This window comes from Ziziphus jujuba, chromosome 5 (genome assembly GCF_031755915.1).
Source record: "Ziziphus jujuba cultivar Dongzao chromosome 5, ASM3175591v1".
Classification (NCBI taxonomy): domain Eukaryota; kingdom Viridiplantae; phylum Streptophyta; class Magnoliopsida; order Rosales; family Rhamnaceae; genus Ziziphus; species Ziziphus jujuba.
In genome coordinates, this window is record NC_083383.1 from 18,259,156 (window position 1) to 18,284,872 (window position 25,717).

General features: G+C 32.7%; 2 protein-coding genes and 1 pseudogene across 16 annotated transcripts; 1 reads left to right on the top strand and 2 right to left on the bottom strand.

Moving 5' to 3' along the window:
• The first annotated feature begins 818 nt into the window (after positions 1–818).
• Positions 819–5,874, top strand: LOC112492008 (pyruvate dehydrogenase E1 component subunit alpha-3, chloroplastic). Of its 14 annotated transcripts, XM_048475491.1 has the most exons (7): positions 819–1,008; positions 1,147–1,280; positions 1,389–1,516; positions 1,690–1,766; positions 1,913–1,972; positions 4,509–4,621; positions 5,291–5,874. In XM_048475491.1, the coding sequence occupies exons 5-7, from the start codon at positions 1,950–1,952 to the stop codon at positions 5,605–5,607; spliced, it is 453 nt and encodes a 150-aa protein (XP_048331448.1). In that variant the 5' UTR covers positions 819–1,008; positions 1,147–1,280; positions 1,389–1,516; positions 1,690–1,766; positions 1,913–1,949; the 3' UTR covers positions 5,608–5,874. The 14 variants fall into 14 exon arrangements, 5 of the variants coding, with proteins under 5 accessions (XP_048331448.1, XP_060673172.1, XP_048331449.1 ...); XR_007241446.2 differs by lacking the exons at positions 4,509–4,621; positions 5,291–5,874 and adding exons at positions 2,697–2,818; positions 3,102–3,551 and having other exon boundaries at positions 819–1,280; XM_060817189.1 differs by having other exon boundaries at positions 819–1,280.
• An 82-nt stretch (positions 5,875–5,956) lies between these two features.
• On the bottom strand, positions 5,957–9,700 carry LOC107421261 (conserved oligomeric Golgi complex subunit 4). 2 transcript variants are annotated; one of them, XM_060817188.1, is made up of 3 exons: positions 7,726–9,700; positions 6,667–7,302; positions 5,957–6,358 (listed from the first exon to the last, which is right to left on the bottom strand). In XM_060817188.1, the coding sequence occupies exons 1-2, from the start codon at positions 9,412–9,414 to the stop codon at positions 6,673–6,675; spliced, it is 2,319 nt and encodes a 772-aa protein (XP_060673171.1). In that variant the 5' UTR covers positions 9,415–9,700; the 3' UTR covers positions 5,957–6,358; positions 6,667–6,672. The 2 variants fall into 2 exon arrangements, with proteins under 2 accessions (XP_060673171.1, XP_015885950.2); XM_016030464.4 differs by lacking the exon at positions 5,957–6,358 and having other exon boundaries at positions 6,559–7,302.
• Positions 9,701–16,092: 6,392 nt separating this feature from the next.
• LOC107421252 (conserved oligomeric Golgi complex subunit 4-like) lies at positions 16,093–17,235 on the bottom strand (annotated as a pseudogene).
• Positions 17,236–25,717: the final 8,482 nt, after the last annotated feature.

Sequence of the window (25,717 nt, forward strand, 5' to 3'; positions counted from 1 at the left end):
CCAAGAGAGGACAAAATGCAAATTAGATATCACTTAGGGACAATAATGTTAATATGTCAAAAATATTTATATCTAAATTTTTTTTTATAAACATTAAAATATATTGACTATTGGTACTTACAAACATGCAAAATTATCTATTTAACAATTATAATAATTTAAAATATTTATTAGCAATGAGAAAATAGTTTATAATAAATCATTAAAAGAATATAATTAGATTGAAAACTCTATAGTTATTATGATTTAAAAAAAAAAAAAAATATTTGCTTACTAAAAACGGTATAAATATTTAAGACATTACACATGCATTTTCCAAATATAATAAAAAATTATAACTATAAAATATTGGATCTTGAATTTTATTTTTATTTTAACTATTAAAATGTGTCTAGGTCAACTTATGCGCACCCAGACAACTAATCAGGCATTCTTAAGGGTGCACTCCTTTCCATTCATCCCCATACAAATCTAACCTTGGTTTAGAATATATACATAATTAAACTATTTATATGACTTTTTATAAGTATTCTTGTCAAATTATTATTTTTTAATTTTTGATTATTGATTCTTATATTTCTATATTTTTAAATTAAATATGTTATTTATTTTTTAAAATTATTTAGTAAAATATATTTTTTATTTTTAAATTATCCAACATTTACCTATATAGTATTAATTAACTGTAAGTAACATTCAAAAAAATAAATTAACACTTTATATATATATATATATATAATTTTTGAAATATAAAACTCCATATATAAAATTTTCATATTAAATTATTAAATTTTCATATTACTTTTGGTAAAGTGAAATTTTCATTTAGACAGGGAGGGAAGTTTTGGCGCTGCAGTTTCATTGCCCTTTTCAAACGATGTTTGCTCTAGTCCTCTTTTGAAACTCGCTGCCTCCAACCCAGTCTCCAATGCAATCGGTCCTTGACCCCAATAGATGTTGTGCCCAATATCGGAGTGTCCTCTCCGATCGTCGACGTTGTCCTTGTCGGTGTGTGCTCTCCCATCGGCAGCCCTTGTTTCTCTTTCTATTTCTTTATTCCTCTCTTTCCCTTTTACTTCTCTCTATTTCACAATCCCCTTTAATCGCGGCCGATTGTTTTGGTTTTTACTTGCTAATTTTTGGCAGAGGAGGAGTTGTTATTTATCAATTTACCTCCCAAGTTTGGTCACGACAAGTACAATTCCTATGTTGATTTCAATCTTTGGGACTTGGAGAAGGTTGATTTGAGAAAATTTGATGTCAATTCGGCTCTCAACAGGGTACTTTGAGAATTTTCGATTTTTTTTTTTTTGGTTGAATTGTATATTCATTGTGATAAAGTTTTGATTTTGATTTTGATTTTGATTTTTTGGTTTGTATATTTTGAGGTTTTGGGGTAGCTGATGAGGGAGAGTGGAGGTTCTGGAAGTAAGCGGAGGAAGCAAGCTGAGTTTGGACTGGGACTGCCAATTCAAACGGTGTGTGGGATCGAAAGCTACGAATCACAATTAGCAAGGTTTTTCTTTTTCCCTTTGTTACTTAGACAACTACCCCTGGGATGTCTTATTTCTGAGACAACCACCCCTGGGTTCAACTTAAGATGGTGTATACTATTTCTAAAATCACTTTAAAATTCTGCGACGTTTCATATTTTCCTTTGCATATAACATTAATAATGTGCTTGTGAAGGTATCTTGACACAGCTGGTATGAAGCGATCTAGAGCTTATGTCATAAATGGGGTTGTAATATTTTTTTTCTTAGCTGGTGGGTCTATATATGTTCATAACTTTCAGAGGCTCCCATACTTTTTTACTTTTTATTCTGTCATGGGATACCTTTATCAAGTTGATTTCGGCTTGTGGCTTAACTTTTCAGCATAATTCTTAAACATACTTTTAAACTTTGTACAGGTTGCCTGAATACTCTTGTTGATATACCTGTCTTATCATGTCTACCTGCATTACGATGAGGTAATAACATATGCCTGTGATTCTCCTTATAAATTCTTACAAAACTCTGTATATATGAATGCTTAATAATTTTCCACAGAGTTAGCTTTACACTTTTACATGTATTAAGTGCTCCACTTTTTAGGAACTTAAATAATATAGTATGTCCTCATACTTCAAGTACAAATGTATCAGGAGAAGAGGAAAGCTAAGTTTTAGAGAAAAGTTGGTCATTATTTACGGATATATTAGAAAATCAAATTATGTATGTGTGTGTAACATTATAATTGAAAGACATTGAATATGAAATGCTAGCAGCATAATAAATTTGTTGCAAGGATTATCAAATGAAAATTTTGATTTCTAGGAAATTTTTCCTGTTTTCTTGTGGAAATCATTGCTTTCTAGGTTACCACTAGATGACTTCTGTTCTTATATCACGCAATAATTTAAGCAGATGCACGCATATGGGTTACTTTTAGTATTTGTGGTTCCATTGCTACTATCTGTGATGAACTTGATGTGGTTTGGGAAGATCTTCAAGGGATTGAAAAAGATAATTAGCAAAGAGACAATGAAAGGACATGTCGGTAGAAAACCAAGGGTGTGTTTGGTAAGCGGGATTGGACGGGTCTGTGTCCTAGTCTGATGTTTGGTTTTACAATTTGAGATCGGGACAACTAATCCTAAACAGTGTTTTAATCTCAATCGATTGGGACTCATCTGATCCATCTCCCCCCCCCAGGGTCACTTTTGTCCCAAACTCAAACGAAGTCTCCCCGAAGTAGATCCTTGGCTCGCCATGGAAAATTGAAGGAGCTCGTTAGTGTTCTCTCGCCGGTTCTCTCTGAGAAAGAAACACGGTCGGTGAGTATGGCTCTTACCCTCCATCTCTGCAAAATTTAGCTGATCCAAAACTCTTATTGCAATACCCACCTCCACAATTTCCATCGAACATCCATACCTGCTTGCCATCAGAACACAAATCAAGCTCTCCCAGAATCTTTCTCCTCTGTTTCATGGTCTTCTTGCATCTTTTCCTTGTCTTCTTCCTTGTCTCTTTCTTTCGAGTTGCCGTCCATTTCCAGTACTTTGAAGATTCCACTACCATATCTTCTTCCACGTTTATGATTGGATCTCACATTTCCAGTTCTATCTCGGCAACAGCAGCAAGTTCTCCACATCTGGAGCACCTTGGAGATTCGTAATGCATCTGGTTGTCTTGAATTTGAAGCAGCATCTGTGAAATGGGTTTTGATGGTTCTTCAAGTAGGAATGTCAACGGGACTAGGTGGGGTTGGTTTATAAAATCTCATTCCGGTCTCCGTAGAGAATTTTCTATTCCGTCCCTGTGGTTTTCCCCGTTTCTTTAAAGGTGGGGCGGGGATGGGGATTCCCCAATCGGGGACGGGACGGGGCGGTTTTCCCGGCTTTTTTTCTTTTTTTTATCATTCATATAATTTTTTTTTTGAAAAATTTATATAATTTTTTTTTCATGAATAAAATGTAAATAAAGTTACTAAAGTGGAATAAAAATACAATAAAATACATTGATGTTGGTGGCTAAAGTTGAGGGTTTAGTGTTGGAACTCGTAAGAAAAGAAGAAAATAATGTTTTACATAAATAAAACTAAAATATATATATATATATATATATCGGGCCGGGTTCAGGGCGGGGTGTTTATTCCCCATCCCCGGCCCTTCCCAGCTTCGGGTTTTAAACATTTGTTCCAAGCTCATCTTGCAATCTCGATTTTTCGGGAAAAAACCGTCCCGTTAGGGGCGGTGCAATGCGGGGATCGGATTGTGCGGGATAAATTGCCATTCCTATCTTCAAGAACAACTTCTTTAACGGGCTTTGTAGGTGAAGTTTCATTGGCTGTGAAGCTCAGAAACTGAGTAGCAGCAATTGGTGATGACGAGGATAGAACATTGAAGAACATTTAATTGATTGTTATTTATAAAATATTATGTTATAATTTAATTTTAATTTATTTTTAAAATTATAAATTAATATAGTTTGTGGGTGTAATAAAAAATTAAATTTCATATATAAATACAAATATATAAATCTACAATTTTAATTAAATATATTATTTTTTATTGTAATTATAAATAGAATTTTAAAATTTCTCATTTTAAAAAAATTACAAATTATAAAATAGTTCAATTCAGTCCAATTTATAAAATAGTTCAATTCAATCCAATTTAGAAAATAGTTCAATTCAGTCTAATTCTGCATCAAACATGGAACAACTAGTCCATCATTCAGTCCGGAATTATATCAAACATAGAACTGTACTATTTTATCCTATCCGATCCTGTCCGGATCTGTTTTGTCCGATCCAATCCAATTCGAACCCATCCTACGTACCAAACACTACCCAAGTGTAAAAAGTAAATTCGCTCACCCACCTTTTTTTTCTTTTTAAATATAGATCAGTTAATGTTTACATAAACATAATCTTTGATTTTACTGTGAATATTAAATATTATATTTAAAAAAAAAGAAAAAAGAAAAAAACCTTATCAGTATGTATCTATGGACGTTTTGAAGTGAGGGAGGTTGCAAAGGAGCAGGGAGGGGAGAAGGGCCCACATTGGTGGAATGTGAGACATATAGATTCAGAGGACATTCATTGGCTGATCTAGATGAGCTTCGTGACCCTGGTGCGTATTTGATTATGCTTGTCTCTTTTGTTTGTTTATTTTTTCACAGCAATTATGCATCTACCTCTATTAGATATATGAGATTCAGTTACTATCTTCTCTCTCTGTTTCTCCCCTATTACATTCTATTATTAGATCATACATTCTATTCTTCTCAACTATGGAACAATAAGTAATTTGAATGGTTGCTTTAATGAAATGTAAAAGCATCTAATTCTCTAGTTATGTGGGTATAGGACAGGTATTTGGAAGGACATATTCATTCCTTTACTTGCATATTTGGAATGAGTTAGTGATAATTTTGATGATCGAAACCAGATAGAATTTCTGTTTCATTACATTTTATTGCAAGATGATTTATCAGGATGGTTTAAAAACAGTGTACAATAATCCCATGGCTGTTATCCCCCCGGTTTAGTACTTCTGTCATTTTGTTCGGATGGTCTTTTGATTCATTTGCAGCTGTTTAGATATATAAACGAGATGATTTAAATTTAGATGCAGTGAGAAACTAGTTAGTTCAGCATGCTCTAGTATGTAATGTTATATAAAGAATTCTTTTTTACCATCAGGTTTATTGTAATGTTGTATCAGTTTGATTTTAATGTACTGTTATTATCCTTAGATTTATTAATATTAACAACCATCTTGTTGGTACCCTTTTTGCAGCTGAGAAGGCACGCTATGCTGCTAGACACCCCATTACTGCGTTGAAGAAATACTTATTTGAGTACAAGTTAGCCAGTGAACAAGAGTTAAAGGCCATAGACAAGAAGATAGATGAGGTGGTTGAGGATGCTGTTGAGTTCGCAGATGAAAGCCCTCTTCCACCTAGCAGCCAGTTACTGGAGAATGTGTTCGCGGATCCAAAAGGTTTTGGAATTGGACCTGACGGGCGGTACAGATGTGAGGATCCCAAATTCACTGAAGGCACTGCACATGTCCAATCTCTTAAGTTGAATGTTAATTTTATGTTCTGGGTTTAGCTGTGGGATTCTGATGCGTGGTTTTATACTTACTGCTAGCTGCTTATCTGTCACTGAAAGTTTGTATTAGCTTTTTTCCATTGTAACAAGAAAATGTTGTTTAGGGTGGGTTTTCCTTGGCTTCAGTTTTGTTTATGGCTAATTTCCTTGTTTTTTCTGTTACGCATGATTATCAGAGGTCAGTTTAACCAGGGCTCTATTTATTCATCCTCTTCGGCCGAATTCTTTAACCAAGGCCAAAAAAATTTTGTGGATTTATATTTTTGACAGGTGGATCCAATGTAAGTATAGTGATTGATTACTTTTTTTTTTTTTTGTTTGTTGAACAAAAGATAAATGTCTATGAGTGGAATCCAAATCGCTTTAGAAGTTGATTTCGATGGGAATGTTTTGATGAACAAGCCTTGCGTGGCCAAACGTACATATCATTCAACTGCAATCCAAACCTAGCTTTTCAAACATATCGGTTTCAAATTAGACTGGAACCAAGACCATGTACTAATAGTTTGAAGAAGAGAGACACCCTGCTAATCAATCTCAAAACTTGGGTAAAAAGAAAAGCCAGGGTCTTACTTGAAAAATGAATGTACTGTCTGATTAACTTTTCATGCTTCCCAAAAAACTAAAACCAAGATTCGAATATAGTAGCTGGCATTTCAAACTTGAACCTTGCAGAAATGAATTTTTTTGGGCAACATTTTCGTCTTCTTTTGTCAATTTGGCACACATAAATAATCTGACAGTGACCATCCTGAATGTAAAGAGATACAATAGTCTTAGATACTCTGTGACCAACAACGCTAAAAACCCCAAAATTAAGAAATTTGGCAGCGCAAATGGTGAATCTTTTTGATAAAAAATGCCTCATTAGTTTCCCAGTTATCCAATAATCCAAGTGTCTGGTCGTACACTTCTTAAAGTTCAAAATTAAAAGGTGTACTGAGTACTGTGTAGCAAAGAAACTCGGAAGTATTTCAATATTTTTATAGAAAACCTATAGCAGGAATAAGAATAAAAATATCTAGGAAAACAAACAACAAAAGAATATGATCAACTCACTGATGATTACAACTTAAGAGCCGCAATTGCTTCAGGTTTAAAATCAACCCTCAAACCCAAAACACGCCTAACTTCAGCTGGAGTAAGCCTCCATGTCATAGGTCCTGAATTCTCACCCCAAAAATCTAGAATCTCAGAGACCTTTTCTAGGTTGAGAATAGTAGCCATTTGAGTGAGACGAGCAAACTTATCTCTAACAGTCCTTTGAGTCATGCTAGAGAAGTGGCTTACCAATGCCCTAGCATCTCTATCGAGCTGCAGTCCTCCAAGCTGACTGAATCTTTTCTGCATCATAGTCACTTCCAGCCTCTTCACGATGAAGTCAATGACCAAATGTACAAACGAGTCATAATTGTTGGCTGTCATTAAAGGCTGGAGCCATGCTACATTCGACTCAACAGCATGGAGAAGTCTCTGGACCCATGGATCATTGACCTCATTATCTGCATATTCAGCCTCAGAGAGCTCGTAACTGATGGTTGCTACACCATCTAGCACTGGACGAATTCGGGGTGTTATGGTTGCAACAATTTGTTCCATGCCAGCAGTCAAAGATTGCTTGAATGTGTTGCTCATATCCCCCAATTCAGACAAACAAGATTTTACTTTTTCTCTATCACCTGGAGCAGGGAATACCTGATAAAATTTATTTCAGTTTAACAATTAGATATTGGAACGAAATTCTGATAACAACATAGAGTATTCTCACAAGTATTTGTAAAAAAAGGCATTTAAATAAACTAGAGAGAAATGTAAAATAAAAGTGACAATATCCAATCTGTACTACCAACCAATGCTCACTGATCACATTTAAGTGGTCCAGTGTGATGCGAATTATATTAGCACAGAGAACCATGGCTATTAAGAAATTAACATTACGGTGTAGCGAACATGATATCAAATGTATTGCTCCAAACTCTATCTATGAACTAAATATTCTAATCCAATTTAAACCTCAACAAGCTACCAAATGGGTCGTAGACTAGATTGTAGTTACTCTTTTACAACGTAGAAGTTTAAAAAATTAAAGCATAAAGGTAAGTCAAGTAGTTTAGTTACCTCTGCACATTGCTCCTCAATCTCGTGTTTCAATTTCAGGACATACTCGCAACTAACATCCATGTTGTTCAAAACTGTTGCTATCTCTGTTCCTGTCTTCTGCACACCAGCACCACCCAATAACTGCTTCACGCCAAGGTTTGCCTCTCTCATTTTCTGTTGCAATCCCTCATGGTATTCATTGCTTAACAAGCTACTCGCACTGCTCAACACAGCAATCACGGAGCTGATATTGGAAGTAGATATCGCCCTTCGCAAACAACTCTGTAGTACATAGAACACATCGTCCACCATTGAAGTTGTAAGACTGTCAGGTACATGCTCATCAATCCGAATAGCCTTCCTTACATTTTCCACCATGAAAAATCCCTCTAGAATGACATAGAAACCGGTAATTTCTTGAACAACTTTGCTGAAACTTCCGCTCCTAAAAGCCTTGGTTGCTCGCGGGACCAACTCTGCATCCACAGAAGTCAATCCCTTGATCTTCGAGACCATGAATTCTGTATAGTCCTCCCCCAGTTGCATCAATGACAGTATTTCTTCCAAGTACAACTCAACCTCCCTGGGATCCGGTCCCTCAGAAGAAACTCCAACGGCAAGTAAGTTCTTGTTTTGGGCATTGATATCGGAAGACAGCAAGGGCAATTTCCTATACTCCATGTACTTCTTCAAGATCAAAGAACCACGGGTATCACACTCCTCTTGAAGCTCACAAATCACATAAACAATACCATCCTCACCACAAAGACTCCTTAAAATCTCATTATTTTCTTCAACAGCCAAGACGATGTCTTTGAACAAATTGGTCAGACACCCAACAAAGTTAGCCTGTGTTTGGCCATCACCGGCTACATTCTGGTCCATCAATTCCGCCAAATGCTCAAACTCAAGCCTAGATCTCATCCCAATCACCTTCCTCAGATACCCAACATACACCTGCAATCCCTCTTCCTCCAACCCCAGCGGTGTATACAACCGAATGAATCTCAGGATAGTCGGATGGTCCCTCTGATCCACGGCCACCGAAAGCCGCTTCCTCACAATCCCTTCAAGCTTCTTCTTTGACAACATGAGCTGCTCCCTCTGCTCCGACCCAGAGTCCTTGTATTTCTCGTCGATTTGAAGGAATGTCTGGACGAAATTGGCAGCGGCCTCGTAATCTTCAGTTTCCAAAGCCCTCTTAACTCCTTCAATGCAATTGCCCCTCTCAACAATGGCGTCGAGGCGGAGGAGCGTGGAATTGACTCGGGATTGAGCGAGATCAAGCTCGCGGACTTTGCTGCTGACGTGGTCAGCGAGATCGGCGGTGGAGGTAATATTGGAAAGCATGTGGTCGGAGTCGGTCTCGACGATGTGGAGGACATCGGCGGACTTCTGGAGGTGGAGGAGGTGCTGGTCGAGATTGGAGCGCTGGGAGAGGAGGCTATCGAGTTCCAGATCCAGGGCTCGCTGGTAAGCAATGCACTCGTGGAGGAGACGCGTCATGGCTCCGACGTCGGTGATGCTCCGGACGTGGTCGAGTGCCTCGGCGGTGCCGAAGTTTATGGAGGTCGACGACAGCAGATCCTGGTGGTGGTCCGATTCAAACGCAGTGACGGATGAGCCATTTGGGATCGGTGTGGAATCCATTCTGTTCTCTTGGAGCGAAAATGTTGTTAAAAAAGGACGATTCGCGATTCGTAGCATAATGGATGTTAAACGATACAAATAGTTTGTTTGAATCGTTTTGCAGGTTAATCTCACGTTTCATCGAATTGAATTGACGATTCGATTTAACCTACTAATTGCAAAATAATTTAAAAAAAATATATATTTAAGAAGTAGAGAAAAAGACAATAATGATAGATGATTTATAAATAAGTAGAAAAGATGGAGAAGAAAAGAAGATGGTGATGTATGACGAAAATAGAGAAGATTCAGAAGAAGAAGATGCAGAAGCAGAGAATAAGATGCGAAGAAGACGAAGATGATAATTGAATAAAATTTATTATTATTTTATTTTAATTTTTTAAATTTTTATTGATTAAAGAGATGGTGATAAGATTTACGATCACGTGGTGCAAATGAATAGAGAATAAATAAAATAATAAAAAAACTTATTATTATTTTATTTCTTTTATTTTTATTTTTATTGGTTAAAAAAATTGATGGGTTGGGAGACTACGTGCAATATAGCAAGTGAATAAATTTTTTTTTATTTTCTTATTATTTATTAAGATGTGATATTTTAAATTTGTGATACATTATCTCAAGCTCCACGTGCAATTTCAAAAACAAATTTCTTTTTAATATTTTAAATAAATAATAAAATAATAAATGGTATGTAATGTGACTATATACGTATCTTTGTAAGCTTGCTTTTTTTGGTTTATAAAACTCCCATTTCCAGCCCAAAAATAAATAAATAAATAAATAAATAAAAATAACAAAACAATGTTATCCCTCTTAAACTAATACAATGGTCATCTGGATGACGTGGCAATTTTGCTGTGATACAAAACCAAGCATAAAACATCCTCGTTCAGCATATCCTTGATTCATTAAATGACATAGCACTTGAATGCTGCTGTTTTGTTCCTTCTTAGGTTTAATATTTTACAAACCTCCTAAGTTTTACCTTTATTTTAAAAAATATTCTATGATTTAAAATAATTCAAAAATATTTTTTTGCCAGTTGAATTTCATTATATTTAACTGAAATTAAGGGTAAATTTGTAATTGAATATTTTAAAAAAAAATTTAAAAAACTAATATTTTGATCTTTTATCATTAAAAATCGTGCATTGTAATATATAATAATAAGAATAGAAATAGAAAACTATTTTAACTAAATAAATAATTAAGTTTCTTTTCTCCTTCTTTCTCGGCCACTTCTCTTCTTCATCTGCTGAGTTTGTTCTTCCTCTTCTTCTTCCAATTATTTTTTTATTTAACTTTTTGGGTTTGTTTGCTACTTTTTGTAAGCTTGTTGTTGTTGTTGTCTCTTTTTTTTTCTTTTTCTTTTTTTTTTTTTTGGTGCCCTTTTTCCTTTTTGGGTTTTGATAGATCTGAGATTCATTGTTAGGAATTTATGAAAAAAATAAAAGATTAATTTTTTGGGAAGAGAATCTTGATTAGTATGAAGGTTTTGGCCTGAAATTGTCCCATTGCATAGAACATTTTTTTTTTTTCCATCTTCTTCTTTTATTTCTCTTTTTTTCTTTTCTTTTTTTTTCTTTAATTTTTTTAAGATAGAATTAAATTTGCATGGTTGTTGCTTGATGATAATTGTTCCCTATAAGCTTGAGAATCTTAAAGGGGTAGATTATTATTATTATTATTATTATTATTATCTATATAATATATAAAAGTAGAAAAGTTTTGTGCCATGTGTTAGCATATTATTATTCCGAATTCCTTCCAAAATTATCAATAAAATTTTTTTTTATTATTTATGATTCTATTAATATATTACCATGTGGAGCAATTATTTAAAAGTATGAAATTTTTTATCTTTATTATTTATATCAAAAATATATATTTTTATTATTTTAATATTAGATAATTAATTGAAAAAGTATACATCTTTTTACCTTTTATGGTTGTACTTAACTATATATAAAATCAAATTTTATTTTAAAATAAATTTTAAATAAACAATAAACATATATTTATAATATTATATATATAAAATTTTACTACAATGAATATTGTCATGTACATTAAATGTAGGTGATAATCAAATTATATGTAATATTAAAATAAAATATATATATATATATATATATAACATACCATAAGTTATATATAATTTAATGCCGATATATATCATAATGTACAAACCAACACATTTGATAGTGAAACTGTATATATATGGTATATATATATATACACTTTTTTTTTTTAAAATCCAAATTATTGTTGATTAGATAATAATAATAATAATAATAATAATAATAAATATGATTAAATTATACTATAAGGATTTAATATAGGAAAATTAATTATTTGTAAAGAATAAAAAAATATGTTTGAATTTGAATTTATCTATATAACATATATAAGTAGAAGAGTCTTGTGCCATATATCAGCATATTATCATTCCGAATTCCCTCCAAAACCATCAATAAAAAAATCTTTTTTATTATTATTTACAATTCTATTAAAATATTACCAAGTGGAGCAATTATTTAAAAGTATGAAATCTTTTACCTTTATTAGTTATATTCAAAAATATATATTTTTATTATCTTAATATTAGATGATTGATTGAAAAAGTATACTTTTTTTTTTTTTTTACCTTTTATGGTTGTACTTAACCATATATAAAATCAAATTTTGTTTTGAAATAAATTTTAAATAAACAATAAACATATATTTATAATATTATATATATAAAATTTTCCTACAATGAATATTGTCATGCATATTAAATGTAGGTGATAATCAAATTATATGTAATATTAAAATAAAATATATATAAAATATCATAAGTTATATATAATTTGATGTTGATCTGTATCATAATGTATAAACCAACACATTTGATAGTGAAACTGTATATATATGGTACGTATATATATGCACCTCTTTTTAAATCCAAATTATTGTTGATTAGATAATAACAATAATAATAATAATAATAATAATAATAATAATAATAATAAATATGATTAAATTATATTATAAGGATTTAACATAGAAAAATTAATTATTTGTAAAGAATAAAAAAAATATGTTTAAATTTGAATTTGAATTCCATAGATAAAAATATTATACAAATACATTTAAATTTGAATTAAATTATATAAATACATATAAATTTAAATAAGTAAATATTTTTTAATTTAAATTCTAAAAATAATTTACCTTATAAGGTAAAAATGTGTTTATAGGATAAATAATAATAATAACAATAATATTATAATAATAATTATAATAATAGTAAATAATTAAATCACATTATGAGTATTAATATATGGAAATTGATTGTTTGTAAGAAATCAAAAAATACATTTGAATTTGAATTTGAATTCTATTGATGAAAAATATTATTTAATATATTTAAATTTTAAATAAATTATATAAATGCATTTGAATTTTAATTTAGATTCTATAGATAAAAAAATTAGATAGGAAAATTCTATATATGGAAAAAATTAAATTGGTAAACATCTACATACCTACTTAATATATAAAAGTAGAATGGTCATATGCCATATGTCAGCAAATTATCATTCCAAATTTTCTCCAAAATTATTAATAAAACAAAACATCTCTTTTTTTATTATTTATGTTTTTATCAAAATATTAATTAATACCAAATGTAGTAGCTATTTAAATATATGAAAATTTTTAATCTTTATTGATTGTATTAAAAAATATATATTTTTATTATTATAATAAAATTTTCTATCTTTTATGGTTGTACCAAAATATATATAAAATCAATTTTTGTTCTTAAATAAATTTTAAATAAACAATAAATATATGGTTATAATATGATATATATATAATTTTATTATAATGAATATTGTAATGAACATTAAATGTAAGTCATAATAAAATTATATGTAATATTAAAATAAAATATATATAACACACCATTAGTTATATTTAATTTAATACTGATGTATATCATAATATACAAACCGACATTTATGGAAGTGAAACTGTATATATATGGTATGTATATATATATCTCTTTTTAAATCCAAATTATTGTTAATTAGGTTATAATAATAATAATAATAATAGTAATAATAATAATAACAATAATAGTAAATATAATTAAATTATATTATAAGGATTTAAGATAGGAAAATTAATTATTTGCAAGGAATAAAAAAAATACATTTGAATTTGAAATTAAATTCTATAGATGGAAAATATTATATAAATAAATTTAAATTTAAATTTGAATTTGAATTTTATAGATCAAAAAAATTAAATAGGTAAATATTTTTAAATTTGAATTCCATAAATAATTTATCTTATAAAGTAAAAATATGTTTATGGGATAAATGATAAATAATAATAACAATAATAAATAAATTATGTTATGATATTTACTATATAGAAATTAATTATTTGTAAGGAATTAAAAAATAGATTTGAGTTTGAATTTTGAATTCTATAAATGAAAAATATTATTTAAATATATTAAATTATATAAATGCATTTGAATTTGAATTTAAATTTCATAGATGGAAAAAATTAGATAGGAAAATTCCATAAAAGGAAAAAATTAAGTAGGTAAATATTTTTTTAATTGAATTCTATGATTGAATAGTATTATATATAGAGATTAAATTTATAATTCTTAATAAACTTTACAATATAGATTGTAAAAGAAAAAAAAAATTAAAATAAACTTATTAATAATAAATTTTTTAAATATAATTAATTATTATAGATTATTTTTAAAATCATCAATTATAATTATCATAGTAACAATAATAATTACAATAATAATACATACAATTAAATAGATTATTCTTAAAATCATCCATTATGATTATCATAGTAACAATAATAATTACAATAATAATAAATATAATTAAATTATATTATGAGGATTTAACATAGAGAACTTAATTATTTGTAAAGAATAAAAAAATGCATTTGAATTTAAATTTGAATTTCATAGATGGAAAATATTATATAAATAGATTTGAATTTGAATTAATCCATATAAATACATTTTAGTTTAAATTCGAATTTGAATTTTATAGATGAAAAAAATTAAATAGGTAAACATTTTTTAATTTGAATTGCATAAATAATTTACTTTATAAGGTAAAAATATTTTTATAGGATAAATAATAATAATAATAAATAATTCAATTCCATTATGAGTATTTAATATCTGAAAATTAATTATTTGCAAGGAATCAAAAAATATATTTGAATTTGAATTTGAATTCCATAGATGAAAAATATTATTTAAATATATTTGAATTTAAATTTAAATTCTATAGATAAAAAAGTTAGATAGAAACATTTCATAGATGGAAAAAAAGTAGATAGGTAAGTACTTTTGAATTTGAATTGCATAAATGAATAGTATTATATATAGATGTTAAAGTTATAGTTCTTAATAAACTTTTATATTATAGATTAAGAAAAGATCCAATCATACTTATTAACAATAAAATTTTTAAATAAATTTTTAAATATAATTAGTTATTATAAATTATTTCTAAAATTATCTATTATGGTTATACATACTGTACATTGCACGGGATAGATGCTAGTTATTATTATTATTTTGTGTATTGTTTTCACCTCCTTCTCTCTCACTAAAAAAATTTTTTTTTTTAATTATTCGTCTCTACATATTTGGACGGTTGTTTATTGATTTGGATAATTATTCTCTCTCAACAAATTTCTTTTTGAAAAATCAAAAAGAAAAATTATGCTATATATATACACATATATTTGTTGAAACTATACTCAAATCTTGTATTTTAGGAATCACATGCATTAAAATTTCTGGTAAGATATGGATTTGATTTTAGGGTTAGGGGTAAAACCCTCACGTTTTGTTCTCCTTTTTCCCTTCTAGATTTCCTCATAATCTATCCATCCCCCATCTCTCTCTATAAAAAAAGTAATCAATCAGACCCAAATAGCTCAAATTCAATTGGTAATAAATTTATTGTCATTGACTCAACTTAAAAGATTCAGTCAGCTTGGAGGACTGCATTCATAAAGTGATATTTTTGAGGCCATTTAAGATGCGGATCAGCTGGCATGGTCATCCCGAAAGAAAACTTAACGCTTTGAGTGGTGCATGAGTGTGAATTGTGATTGGTTTAGTAGCAACTTATTTATTAAAAAGACTCCCTCCAAAATTGTTGAATTTTGAATCACGTTGTCAAAAATTATTTCACAAAAAAAATTTGACTTTTCATACCTCAAATGTTTTAGCTGTGAATGTTATCCTTTTTTAAGGCATTGTTGTTCAAAGAAATTTTTCTTTCACTCTGAAAAATGTGTTTTTATAGGATACAACTCTTTCCATAAAGGATATAAATTTCTCAGTATAGTATCTTGTAGTCTAGTATCGTATAAAACATATATCTCATCTGATGTAATATTTTTCCATTATTATTTTTCCTTTTTGCCTCTAATCTTACAAGTATATACTCCCCACTCCAATCGCATCTCAATTTTCTTTACAAATTTCAATCAAAATAAATAAAAGGGGTCACCAATTTAAATATAAACTGTTTTTATTTAAAGGATATCTTAAGTAGGAATCCACAGATGTATTTTATTCATGCACCACTCGTATAGGCTTCAAACTAGTTATTGGCAACCTATGTTGTTGAGTCATTGGCATACCCGTGGTTAAATAAGCTCGTATAATCTACAGCCTCTTCACAATGAAGCCTTGGTTGCTCGCGAGACCAACTCTGCATCCACAGAAGTCAATCCCTTGATCTTCGAGATCATGAATTCTGTATAGTCCTCCCCCAAGTGCATCAATGATAGTATTTCTTCTGAGTACAACTCAACCTCCTCGGGATCCGGTCCCTCAGAAGAACCTCCAACATCAAGTAAGTTCTTTTTTTGGGCATTGATATCGGAAGATAGCACGGGCAATTTCCTATACTCCATGTTCTTCTTCAAGATCAAAGAACCACGGGTATCATACCCCTCTTAAAGCTCACAAATCGCATAAACAATACCATCCTCACTACAAAAACTCCTTAAAATCTCATTGTTTTCTTCAATAGCCAAGACGATGTCTTTGAACAAATTGATCAGACACCCAACAAAGTTAGCCTGTGTTTGGCCACCACCGGCTACATTCTGGTCCATCAATTCCACCAAATGCTCAAACTCAAGCCTAGATCTCATCCCAATCACCTTCCTCAGATATCCAACATACACCTGCAATCCCTCTTCCTCCAACCCCAGTGGTGTATACAACCGAATGATTCTCAGGATAGTCGGATGGTCCCTCTGATCCACGACCATCGAAAGCTGCTTCCTCACAATCCCTTCAAGCTTTTTCTTTGACTCCATGAGCTGCTCCCTCTGCTTCGACCCATAGTCCTTGTATTTCTCATCGATTCGAAGGAATGTCTGGACGTAATTGGCAGCGGCCTTGTAATCTTCAGTTTCCAAAGCCCTTTTAACTCCTTTAATGCAATTGTCCCTCTCCACAATGGCATCAAGGAAAAGGAGCATAGAATTGACTCGGGATTGAGCGAGATCATGCTCGCTGACTTTGCTGCTGACATGGTCAACAAGATCGGCGGTGGAGGTAATATTGGAAAAAATGTGGTCGGAGTCGGCCTTGACGAGGTGGAGGACATCGGCAGACTTCTAGAGGTGGAGGAGGTGCTTGTCGAGATCGGAGCGCTGGGAGAGGAGGCTATCGAGTTCCAAATCCAGGGCTCGCTGGTAAGCAATGCACTCGTGGAGGAGATGTGTCATGGCTCCAACGTTGGTGAGGCTCCAGACATGGTCAAGTGCCTCGGTGGTGCCGAAGTTTATGGAAGTCGACAACAGCATATCCTGGGTGATGTGATTCCGCCCGAGGCCGCTCAACCGATAACCCGCTGGGGTGCTGACTCGACACGGATGAAGACTAGGCTAATCACAAGAGCTCAAATTAAGAGATTTAAGGACAAACTGGAAGTATTTATATAGGGGGTAATCAATCTCAATAGAGCTTGTCCATACTTGAAGATACAAAGCCTATTCTAAGCATCCAAGTGGTGGAAGCTGATACGGACCCGGGTGACGGTTTTGATACATTTTTGGAGTCTGGGAAGTATGAAATGGTTCCAATGCTTTATGGGTTCAATACATATGCCTAAGAGGTCATGGAATCAAGTTAAAGCAGCCTCAAATGCAATCAAAAAGGGCTTGTACGGACAGCATCAACAATTTGGCCGAATTTGTTGTATTGCTTGCTAGCTTTACTGTATTTTACTGTATTAGCCTTTTCTTATTTTTCCAAGCATGGGCAATGTGTGGGACTTCATATTCAGCTTATTTGGCATCCTACAAAGCATCTAGTAGCTGATTTGGAGCTCAAAGAGGTCAAAGATTAATCAAAGTCAACTTGATCAAAAGGCTAGCATTTTTAGTTTCCTAATTTGTTTTTACTTTTTGTTTTAGGAAACTACCATTACTTTTTAGTTTTTATTTATTTATTTTCTGGAAAAATAAGTTTAGGAAAGTTATTATTTTATTATTTTCATTGTAAATTAATTAATTCCTAATTAAAAATAAAGGAATTAATTAATCCAAATTAGATTAGAAAAGGAGTGAGAATTTCGGCCACCATAGGAAACTACTTTGTATGGCCGGTTTTCCCTTTGTTTTTAGGGTTTTATTTCATGGCTTTGTAGCCTATTTAAAGGCTTATTTTTCAATAAGAATACAACTTTGATTTGATAAAGAAAATACTTGTGAGATTAATTATCTCTTTGCTCTTTGAGAACACCTAAAACACCATTAGAGAATTGGTTGTTTTAGCTTGACTTATCAATAGGTTTTCCATCCCCTATTGTGGCGTCTACATTATACCAAGGTTTCTAACCACAGGTTGGTTAGGGGTTGAGGTCCATTCCATTAGAACTTGAACTTAATTAAGATCCGGGCTAATATAATACGGGTTTAGGAGCAGGTCGTCCTAGGTTCGTATCATTTGGTATTAGAGCTAAATTTTGTTCAGGTTTGATCTATCTTTATTTGCTTTATTTGTTTTTGTGTTATTCTGCAATTTTAGCATTAGGTTAAGGTTGCATCTATCCCATACACGTTCAGCATCTCTTTAAACAAAAAAAAAAAAAAAAAAAAAACAAAAACTCATTCCTAGTTGAATTAGGTTTCCTTGTTTTACCATATTTTTGTTTCCTTGTTTGTTGGTTGATTTTTCATATTTGTTCTTGGTAATTTTTGTTTTTGTGGATTTTTTCTTTGCTGTTTTAGTCTTAAATATTTGCATTCATACATTTAAACAAAAAAAAAAAAAAACTGCACTTTTGTTCTTGTCACGGGTTTGGTGATTATTAGGAGTTGGAATTGCAAGTTTGTTGTTTCTTCTTGCTACTGCAGTTGTGTTGATATTCAGTGAGTATTTTTTTAAAAAAAAAAAAAAAAAAGAAAGAAGAAACCCGAATTAAAAAAAAAAAAATTTCGATTGGGTTAAATTTGGTGTTGAAGTTTGTTGCTGGGAATTTCTTGTAGCTGCTGATTTGTTGGTCATCTTTTCAATATTTGGAGTTGTTGGAGATTATTATTGTTGCAGAGAAAAAAAATAAAAAATTGGATTAAAATTGCTAAAGGAATTGATACATAAAAGCTTGGATTAGTAAGAACACAACCAACAATCATTCAATATTTTTGTTCTTCTTGATTCTTGTTGAATTTGACTTTCCTTTGCCATAATTTTATTCTTGGACTCATAAACTACTACCATCTGGTGCTGCTTTCAAAAATTCCAACGTTTTCCCATTATTTTGTGTTTTCTTGCCTAGAAAGCCGAAAAATTAGGATTTGTTGGATTCTTTCGGTATTGCCTACTTTTTGCTACTGTTTTGTTGATAGGTTTAATTAAAACATACTTGTGATCTAATTGCTGTATTTAAGTGTGTTTAACTAGAACTTTGAGATAATTCTTGGAGTGGAAAAAGGTAAGAGAGTGCGAGCTTAAAAGAGGGTAAAAGCCGAAACAAGTGTGCAAACACGAGTGTTGAGTCCTTATTTGAGTGAAACACTTAAGGGAGTGAAATTGGTAAGGTCCTATTTTATTTTTATTGCATTATTATACTAACATGACAGAATCAAGAATGAGGAGAGGAGATCCACCTTTAAGGATCAATGAGGAGGAGTCCGTAGCATTCCATGGCGATGCCCGAGCTACCGGGAGTGGAGTCCAAGTGGACATGAGAGCTGTTTTGGAGTCAATACAGTGGGTTAGGCTCATGTTGAGCATGTGAATCAAAGGATGGGAAGGCTAGAAGTTTCCCAAGGAATTCCGAACACAAGAAATAGGCAAGAATTCCATGGAGGACGAGGAGGTCACGAGAGACCGAGAGAAGAATTTGATGAGGAGCCATTCAGTGGAGACTTTGGGAAAGGCATGGACGAAACCTTTGTTGTCCAAGAGAAAGCTGGCCGTGGAAGGTATAGGAGGGAAGGAACAGATGACAATCTTAGCAATATCAAGATCAACATCCCACCATTCATGGGAAAAAGTGACCCCGAAGCATATTTGGAGTGGGAAGAAAAGATGGAGATGATATTTGACCGCCATAATTATTCAGAGGCTAAGAAGGTGAAATTGGCAGCAATGGAGTTTGGCCATTATGCACTCCAATGGTGGACCAATGAGCAAAACACCTGAAGGAGAGTTGGTGATGACTTGATCATTACATGGCGACGAATGAAGGGAGCTATGAGGAAACGGTTTGTGCCATCCCATTACCATAGGTTGCTGCATCAAAGGCTTCAATCTTTATCTCAAAGACATGGATCCGTGGAGGATTATTACAAGGAGATGGAGATGCTTATGATGAGATTGAACTTGAATGAAGATAGGGAAGCAACCATGGCAAGGTTTCTTGGTGGTTTGAATCGTGAAATAGCCAATTAACTAGAATTGCAACAATATGTGGAATTGGAGGAGATGTTGCATGTGGCTATTAAATTAGAGCATCAATTCAAGAGGAGGGGTGTAAGATCATGGTTTGGAGGTGTTTCCAACAGTGGAAGGTCCAATTTAAGTGGCTGGAGGAACAATCCCATCTATGAAAGCAAGCCAAAGTCGAAAGTCAAAGAAGAAAGTTCAAACTGGCCAAGGAAGGAGACTAGAATCAAATCTGTCCAAGCACCAAAGAATGAGGTAAAATTAGATCCTAAACCTTTTAGAACTCATGATGTTGTGTGTTTTAAGTGCCAGGGAGGAGGACACATTGCTAGCCAATGCCCGAATAGAAGAATCATGGTGTTGAAGGGCACTGACGAGCTAGAATCGGAAAGTGAAGAAAGTGAGGATGAAGCCAAGCAAGAGGAGGAGGACTTGGAGGATGAACCCGAAACCTTGCAAGCATCCAATGCTGAATTAAACTTGCTTTCTAGGACAGTACTTGCTGCATACAAAGATGAGGATGAAATTCAAAGAGAGAACATCTTCCACACCCGATGTGAAATTCAAGGTAAGATTTGTAGTTTGATTATTGATAGTAGAAGTTGTACTAATGTAATAAGTAACCTTGTAGTTGATAAATTGGGCTTAAAAACAATGAAACATCTTGAACCATATAGATTACAATGGCTTAATGATAGTGGTAAGATGAAAGTAAACAAACAAGCTAAAGTAAAATTTAATATAGGTAGATATGAGGATGTAGTTTTATGTGATATTGTACCCATGATTGGTAGACATATACTATTAGGTAGACCATGGCAATTTGATAAAGACGCTACTCATTTTGGTCGAGAAAATAGTATTGCTTTTAGGTTTAAAGGAAAAAAGGTCAAGCTGGAACCATTATCTCGTAAAGAGGTTTACAAAGACCAATTACAAATGCAACAAAGGAGAGAAGCCGAAAAGCTCAAGGAAAAAGCAAGTATGGCACCAACGGCTTCACCATCCTTTCAAGAAGGTAAGAATGAGGTTGCTGATCAAGGTAAGGTTTCTAAGACTCATATTAAGTGGAAAGATCAAGGAAAAACCGAAAGAGAGGGGAAAGAAAGTGGCAAACCCGAGAGCTTGGAGAAGGAAGGGAAATCCGAAGGTTTGCGCCAATCCGAGAGAGAAAAAGAAAAAGAAAGAAAAGAAAGGTCAAGTAGCAACTTTTATTTGAGTTTAGGGGATATTAATAAGGTTATTGAGTGTAAGAAACCTTTGCTGGTCATGATTTACAAAGAAAATTATTTTAATGATCAAACTAACATTGAAGAACTTGAATTGCCAAGTTCAATGATTTCTCTTTTGAAGGAATTTGGAGATGTCTTCCCAAATGAAATTCCAAGTGGATTACCATCCAATCAAGAGGGAAAAGGTGAGCTTGCTGTCCAAGGTAAGTCTTCTAATACTCAGGTTGTGTGGAAAAATTTTAATAAAACCAAGAGTGAGAAATTTGGTGCAAAAGCCGAGAGTGAGGAAGGTGAGATGGCATTGAGTGAGAAAGGGAAAGGAAGACAAGAAAGGAAGAATATAAATTTTTATCTTAGCTTTGGTGATGTTAATAAAGTAATTATGAATAAGAAATCATTGCTGACCATGAATTTTAAAGATACTTATTTAAAGATGTCTTTATTGCATAGAACTTTATCTGCATTGTTGAGAGCTTTACTTAGTGGCAATTTGAAAATTTGGGAAATATTGTTTGCTAACTTTAAAAAGTGTAATTTTTACCATAATGAGCATGTATTTCTAGATTTTGTTGTAATAGTGTTTGACCCAGGAGAATTGGTTTGGTTGCACTTACGAAAGGAAAGGTTTCCTAAACAAAGAAAGTCAAAGCTCATGCCGCCTATGGATGGCCTTTTTCAAGTTTTGGAGCCGAATAACAAGAATGCCTACAAGCTTGATTTACCGGGTGAGTATAACATGAGTGCTGCATTTAATGTTGCTGATTTAACTCCTTTTGCTGTAGGTGATGATCTTGATTTGAGGACAAATCGTTTTCAAGAGGAGGGGAATGATGTGATTCTGCCCGAGGCCGCTCAACCGATAACCCGCTGGGGTGCTGACTCGACACAGATGAAGACTAGGCCAATCACAAGAGCTCAAATTAAGAGATTTAAGGACAAACTGGAAGTATTTATACAGGGGGTAATCAATCTCAATAGAGCTTGTCCATACTTGAAGATACAAAGCCTATTCTAAGCATCCAAGTGGTGGAAGCCGATACGGACCCGGGTGACGGTTTTGGTACATTTTTGGAGTCCGGGAAGTATGAAATGGTTCCAATGCTTTATGGGTTCAATAAATATGCCTAAGAGGTCATGGAATCAAGTTAAAACAGCCTCAAATGCAATCAGAAAGGGCTTGTACGGACAGCATCAACAATTTGGCCGAATTTGCTGTATTGCTTGCTGGCTTTACTGTATTTTACTGTATTAGCCTTTTCTTATTTTTCCAAGCATGGGCAACGTGTGGGACTTCATATTCAGCTTATTTTGCATCCTAAAAAGCATCTAGAAGCTGATTTGGAGCTCAAAGAGGTCAAAGATTAATCAAAGTCAACTTGATCAAAAGGCTAGCATTTTTAGTTTCCTAATTTGTTTTTACTTTTTGTTTTAGGAAACTACCATTACTTTTTAGTTTTTATTTATTTATTTTCTGGAAAAATAAGTTTAGGAAAGTTATTATTTTATTATTTTCATTGTAAATTAATTAATTCCTAATTAAAAATAAAGGAATTAATTAATCCAAATTAGATTAGGAAAGGAGTGAGAATTTCGGCCACCATAGGAAACTACTTTGTATGGCCGGTTTTCCCTTTGTTTTTAGGGTTTTATTTCATGGCTTTGTAGCCTATTTAAAGGCTTATTTTTCAATAAGAATACAACTTTGATTTGATAAAGAAAATACTTGTGAGATTAATTATCTCTTTGTTCTTTGTTCTTTGAGAACACCTAAAACACCATTAGAGAATTGGTTGTTTTAGCTTGACTTATCAATAGGTTTTCCATCCCCTATTGTGGCGTCTACATTATACCAAGGTTTCTAACCACAGGTTGGTTAGGGGTTGAGGTCCATTCCATTAGAACTTGAACTTAATTAAGATCCGGGCTAATATAATACGGGTTTAGGAGCAGGTCGTCCTAGGTTCGTATCACTGGGGGTGCCGGTGGTGGTCCGATTCAAACGCAGTGACGGATGATCCGTTTGGGGTCGATGTGGAACCCATTCTGTTCTCTTGGAGCAAAAATGAAAAAAGTGGTAATTAATACAATCAAAGAAGAGAATTTATTTTAGAGAAATTTAGCGAACAAAACCAGTAGAACCAGTGCCTGTCACCACATCCCGTTGCATATTTTTAGTTTCTTAAAATATATATAATCACTTATAATTTCCCATCTAAAAAGTCTTAATAAACTTCATTCTATAACGGGTCGGGTGAGTGGAGCTCCGAATTGCACTTTATACACTTATCTTATCCAAATCGGTAAACATGGTACCACTACCAGTTGTAACATGGCTTTTAACAGTTGTGGGGATTTAAAGCTTATCAGCATCATACGTTGAAGCAAAGTTTACCTCAGATATGGCGGCGGCGGTGGCTTTCTTCACTATAAAACCCTCTCCATCTTTTTCTTCATCTTCATCTTCATCTTATTCTTTTACTTTGACCTTCTAGTAGTCTTCATTTCACTGGATAAACTGATGCCGATTGCATGTCAAATGTTGATGATCGCATGTCTATAGGTGGCTACTGCATCTATCTTGGAGATTAGTTGGTGTCGTGGTCCACAAAAAAACAAAATGTGGTGGATCGGTTTACCATTGAATCAAAATACCATACGCTAGCTTATAGTGCCACTGAAATTACATGGCTTTAGCAACTTCTACATGAGTTACAGATCTTGTCTCCAGCCACTCCTATTCTATGGTGTGACAACATGGGCGTTGGCTACCTTGCTGCTATTCCTATTTTTCATCAACGAACTAAACATCTGGAAATTGACGTCCACTTCTTCATGATAAGGTGCTTCAATGTTCCTTGGATACTTGTTACATACCCATCATAGACCAAGTTACTAACATACTTACTAAACCTTTGGCCACTGCCCGCTTCCAACAACTTTGGGACAAGCTAAATATTGTGCCACCCTTATTTAGTTTGAGGGGTGATGATAGCTCATGTGTCCTAGATAGGACTTTAGATAGGCATTCCACTAAAAGTTGATAACTGTTGACTGTTGCACTAGGTTGTGTTTAGCCATACTAGCTTTGTAAACTTATCTGATAACTATGCAAGTACTGGCAGTAAGGTCATACCTTGTATTTATTCATCTTTTGTCATTGAGAATGATGAAGCATAGTTTATGTTATTCAATCTTGTCATTGTGCTTTCACCTTCACACTCCTCCCCAACAATGGCAACTTCCACCATAGCAGCTAAAGCCCATGTTTAGTTCGTAACTTGTCAGCTAGAGCTTGAATAAGGAAGTAATAGTAGCAAAATCAATCTTAGCTTTGCTAGAAAGCATGGTCATTTCCAACAGAGCTATTCTCAGCCAAGCTTGGCTTTTAAGAAAGAAAGGACCCAGTTTCCTCTGAATATCAGACTAGAAGAAAGAGAGCAAGGGTTGATGTTTAACTAGCTGGCCATCTCCTTCTCTGTGCACTCTCTCTTTCTTCCTCCATCCTTCTTTGCTCTTTAGCTTTTGAAAGCAGTGTGCAAAGGAAAATGAGTAAAGATATCGATCCGGAGGTGCTAAGCAGAGGGAGGAGGTTAATTTTTTTAATTTCCTTAATTATAATATATGAAATGACCAAAATACCCTTATCTCAAATGCTCCCTTTTAACTCCCCAAAGGCATTCCCATCCTTTCCCACATCTTCTTATTAAATTACTATAATACTCCTTTGGTCTTCGAAGTTCTTTTTGCATATCCAAGAACGAAATTGATCATTCTTAATAACAGATGTATAATTACCTAATATGAAACTTTTATTGTCCAAATTATGAAAACTCAACAATTGTGCTTAATAAAAAAAAAGGGTCAAATTTAATATGTTAAAACAAATGAAAATAAAAAGTTGAATACTTAAAAGGGTTCTTAATATTAAATTTTTTTACTTGGACCCATTAAATTTTTTAATTAGATAATTAATTTTAAATTGAAATTTGGGGTGTTACATATAAAAACGAGAGCTTGATGATATTTTTGAAAGGGCAAATTTTATTTAGAAAATTTCAATTTTACTCTAATGACATTTAAACCTTGTACTTTTTGATAATCGTTACAAATATCTATTTAGTTTTTTTATATCTATCACAATAAATTTATCTATCTTTTTTAC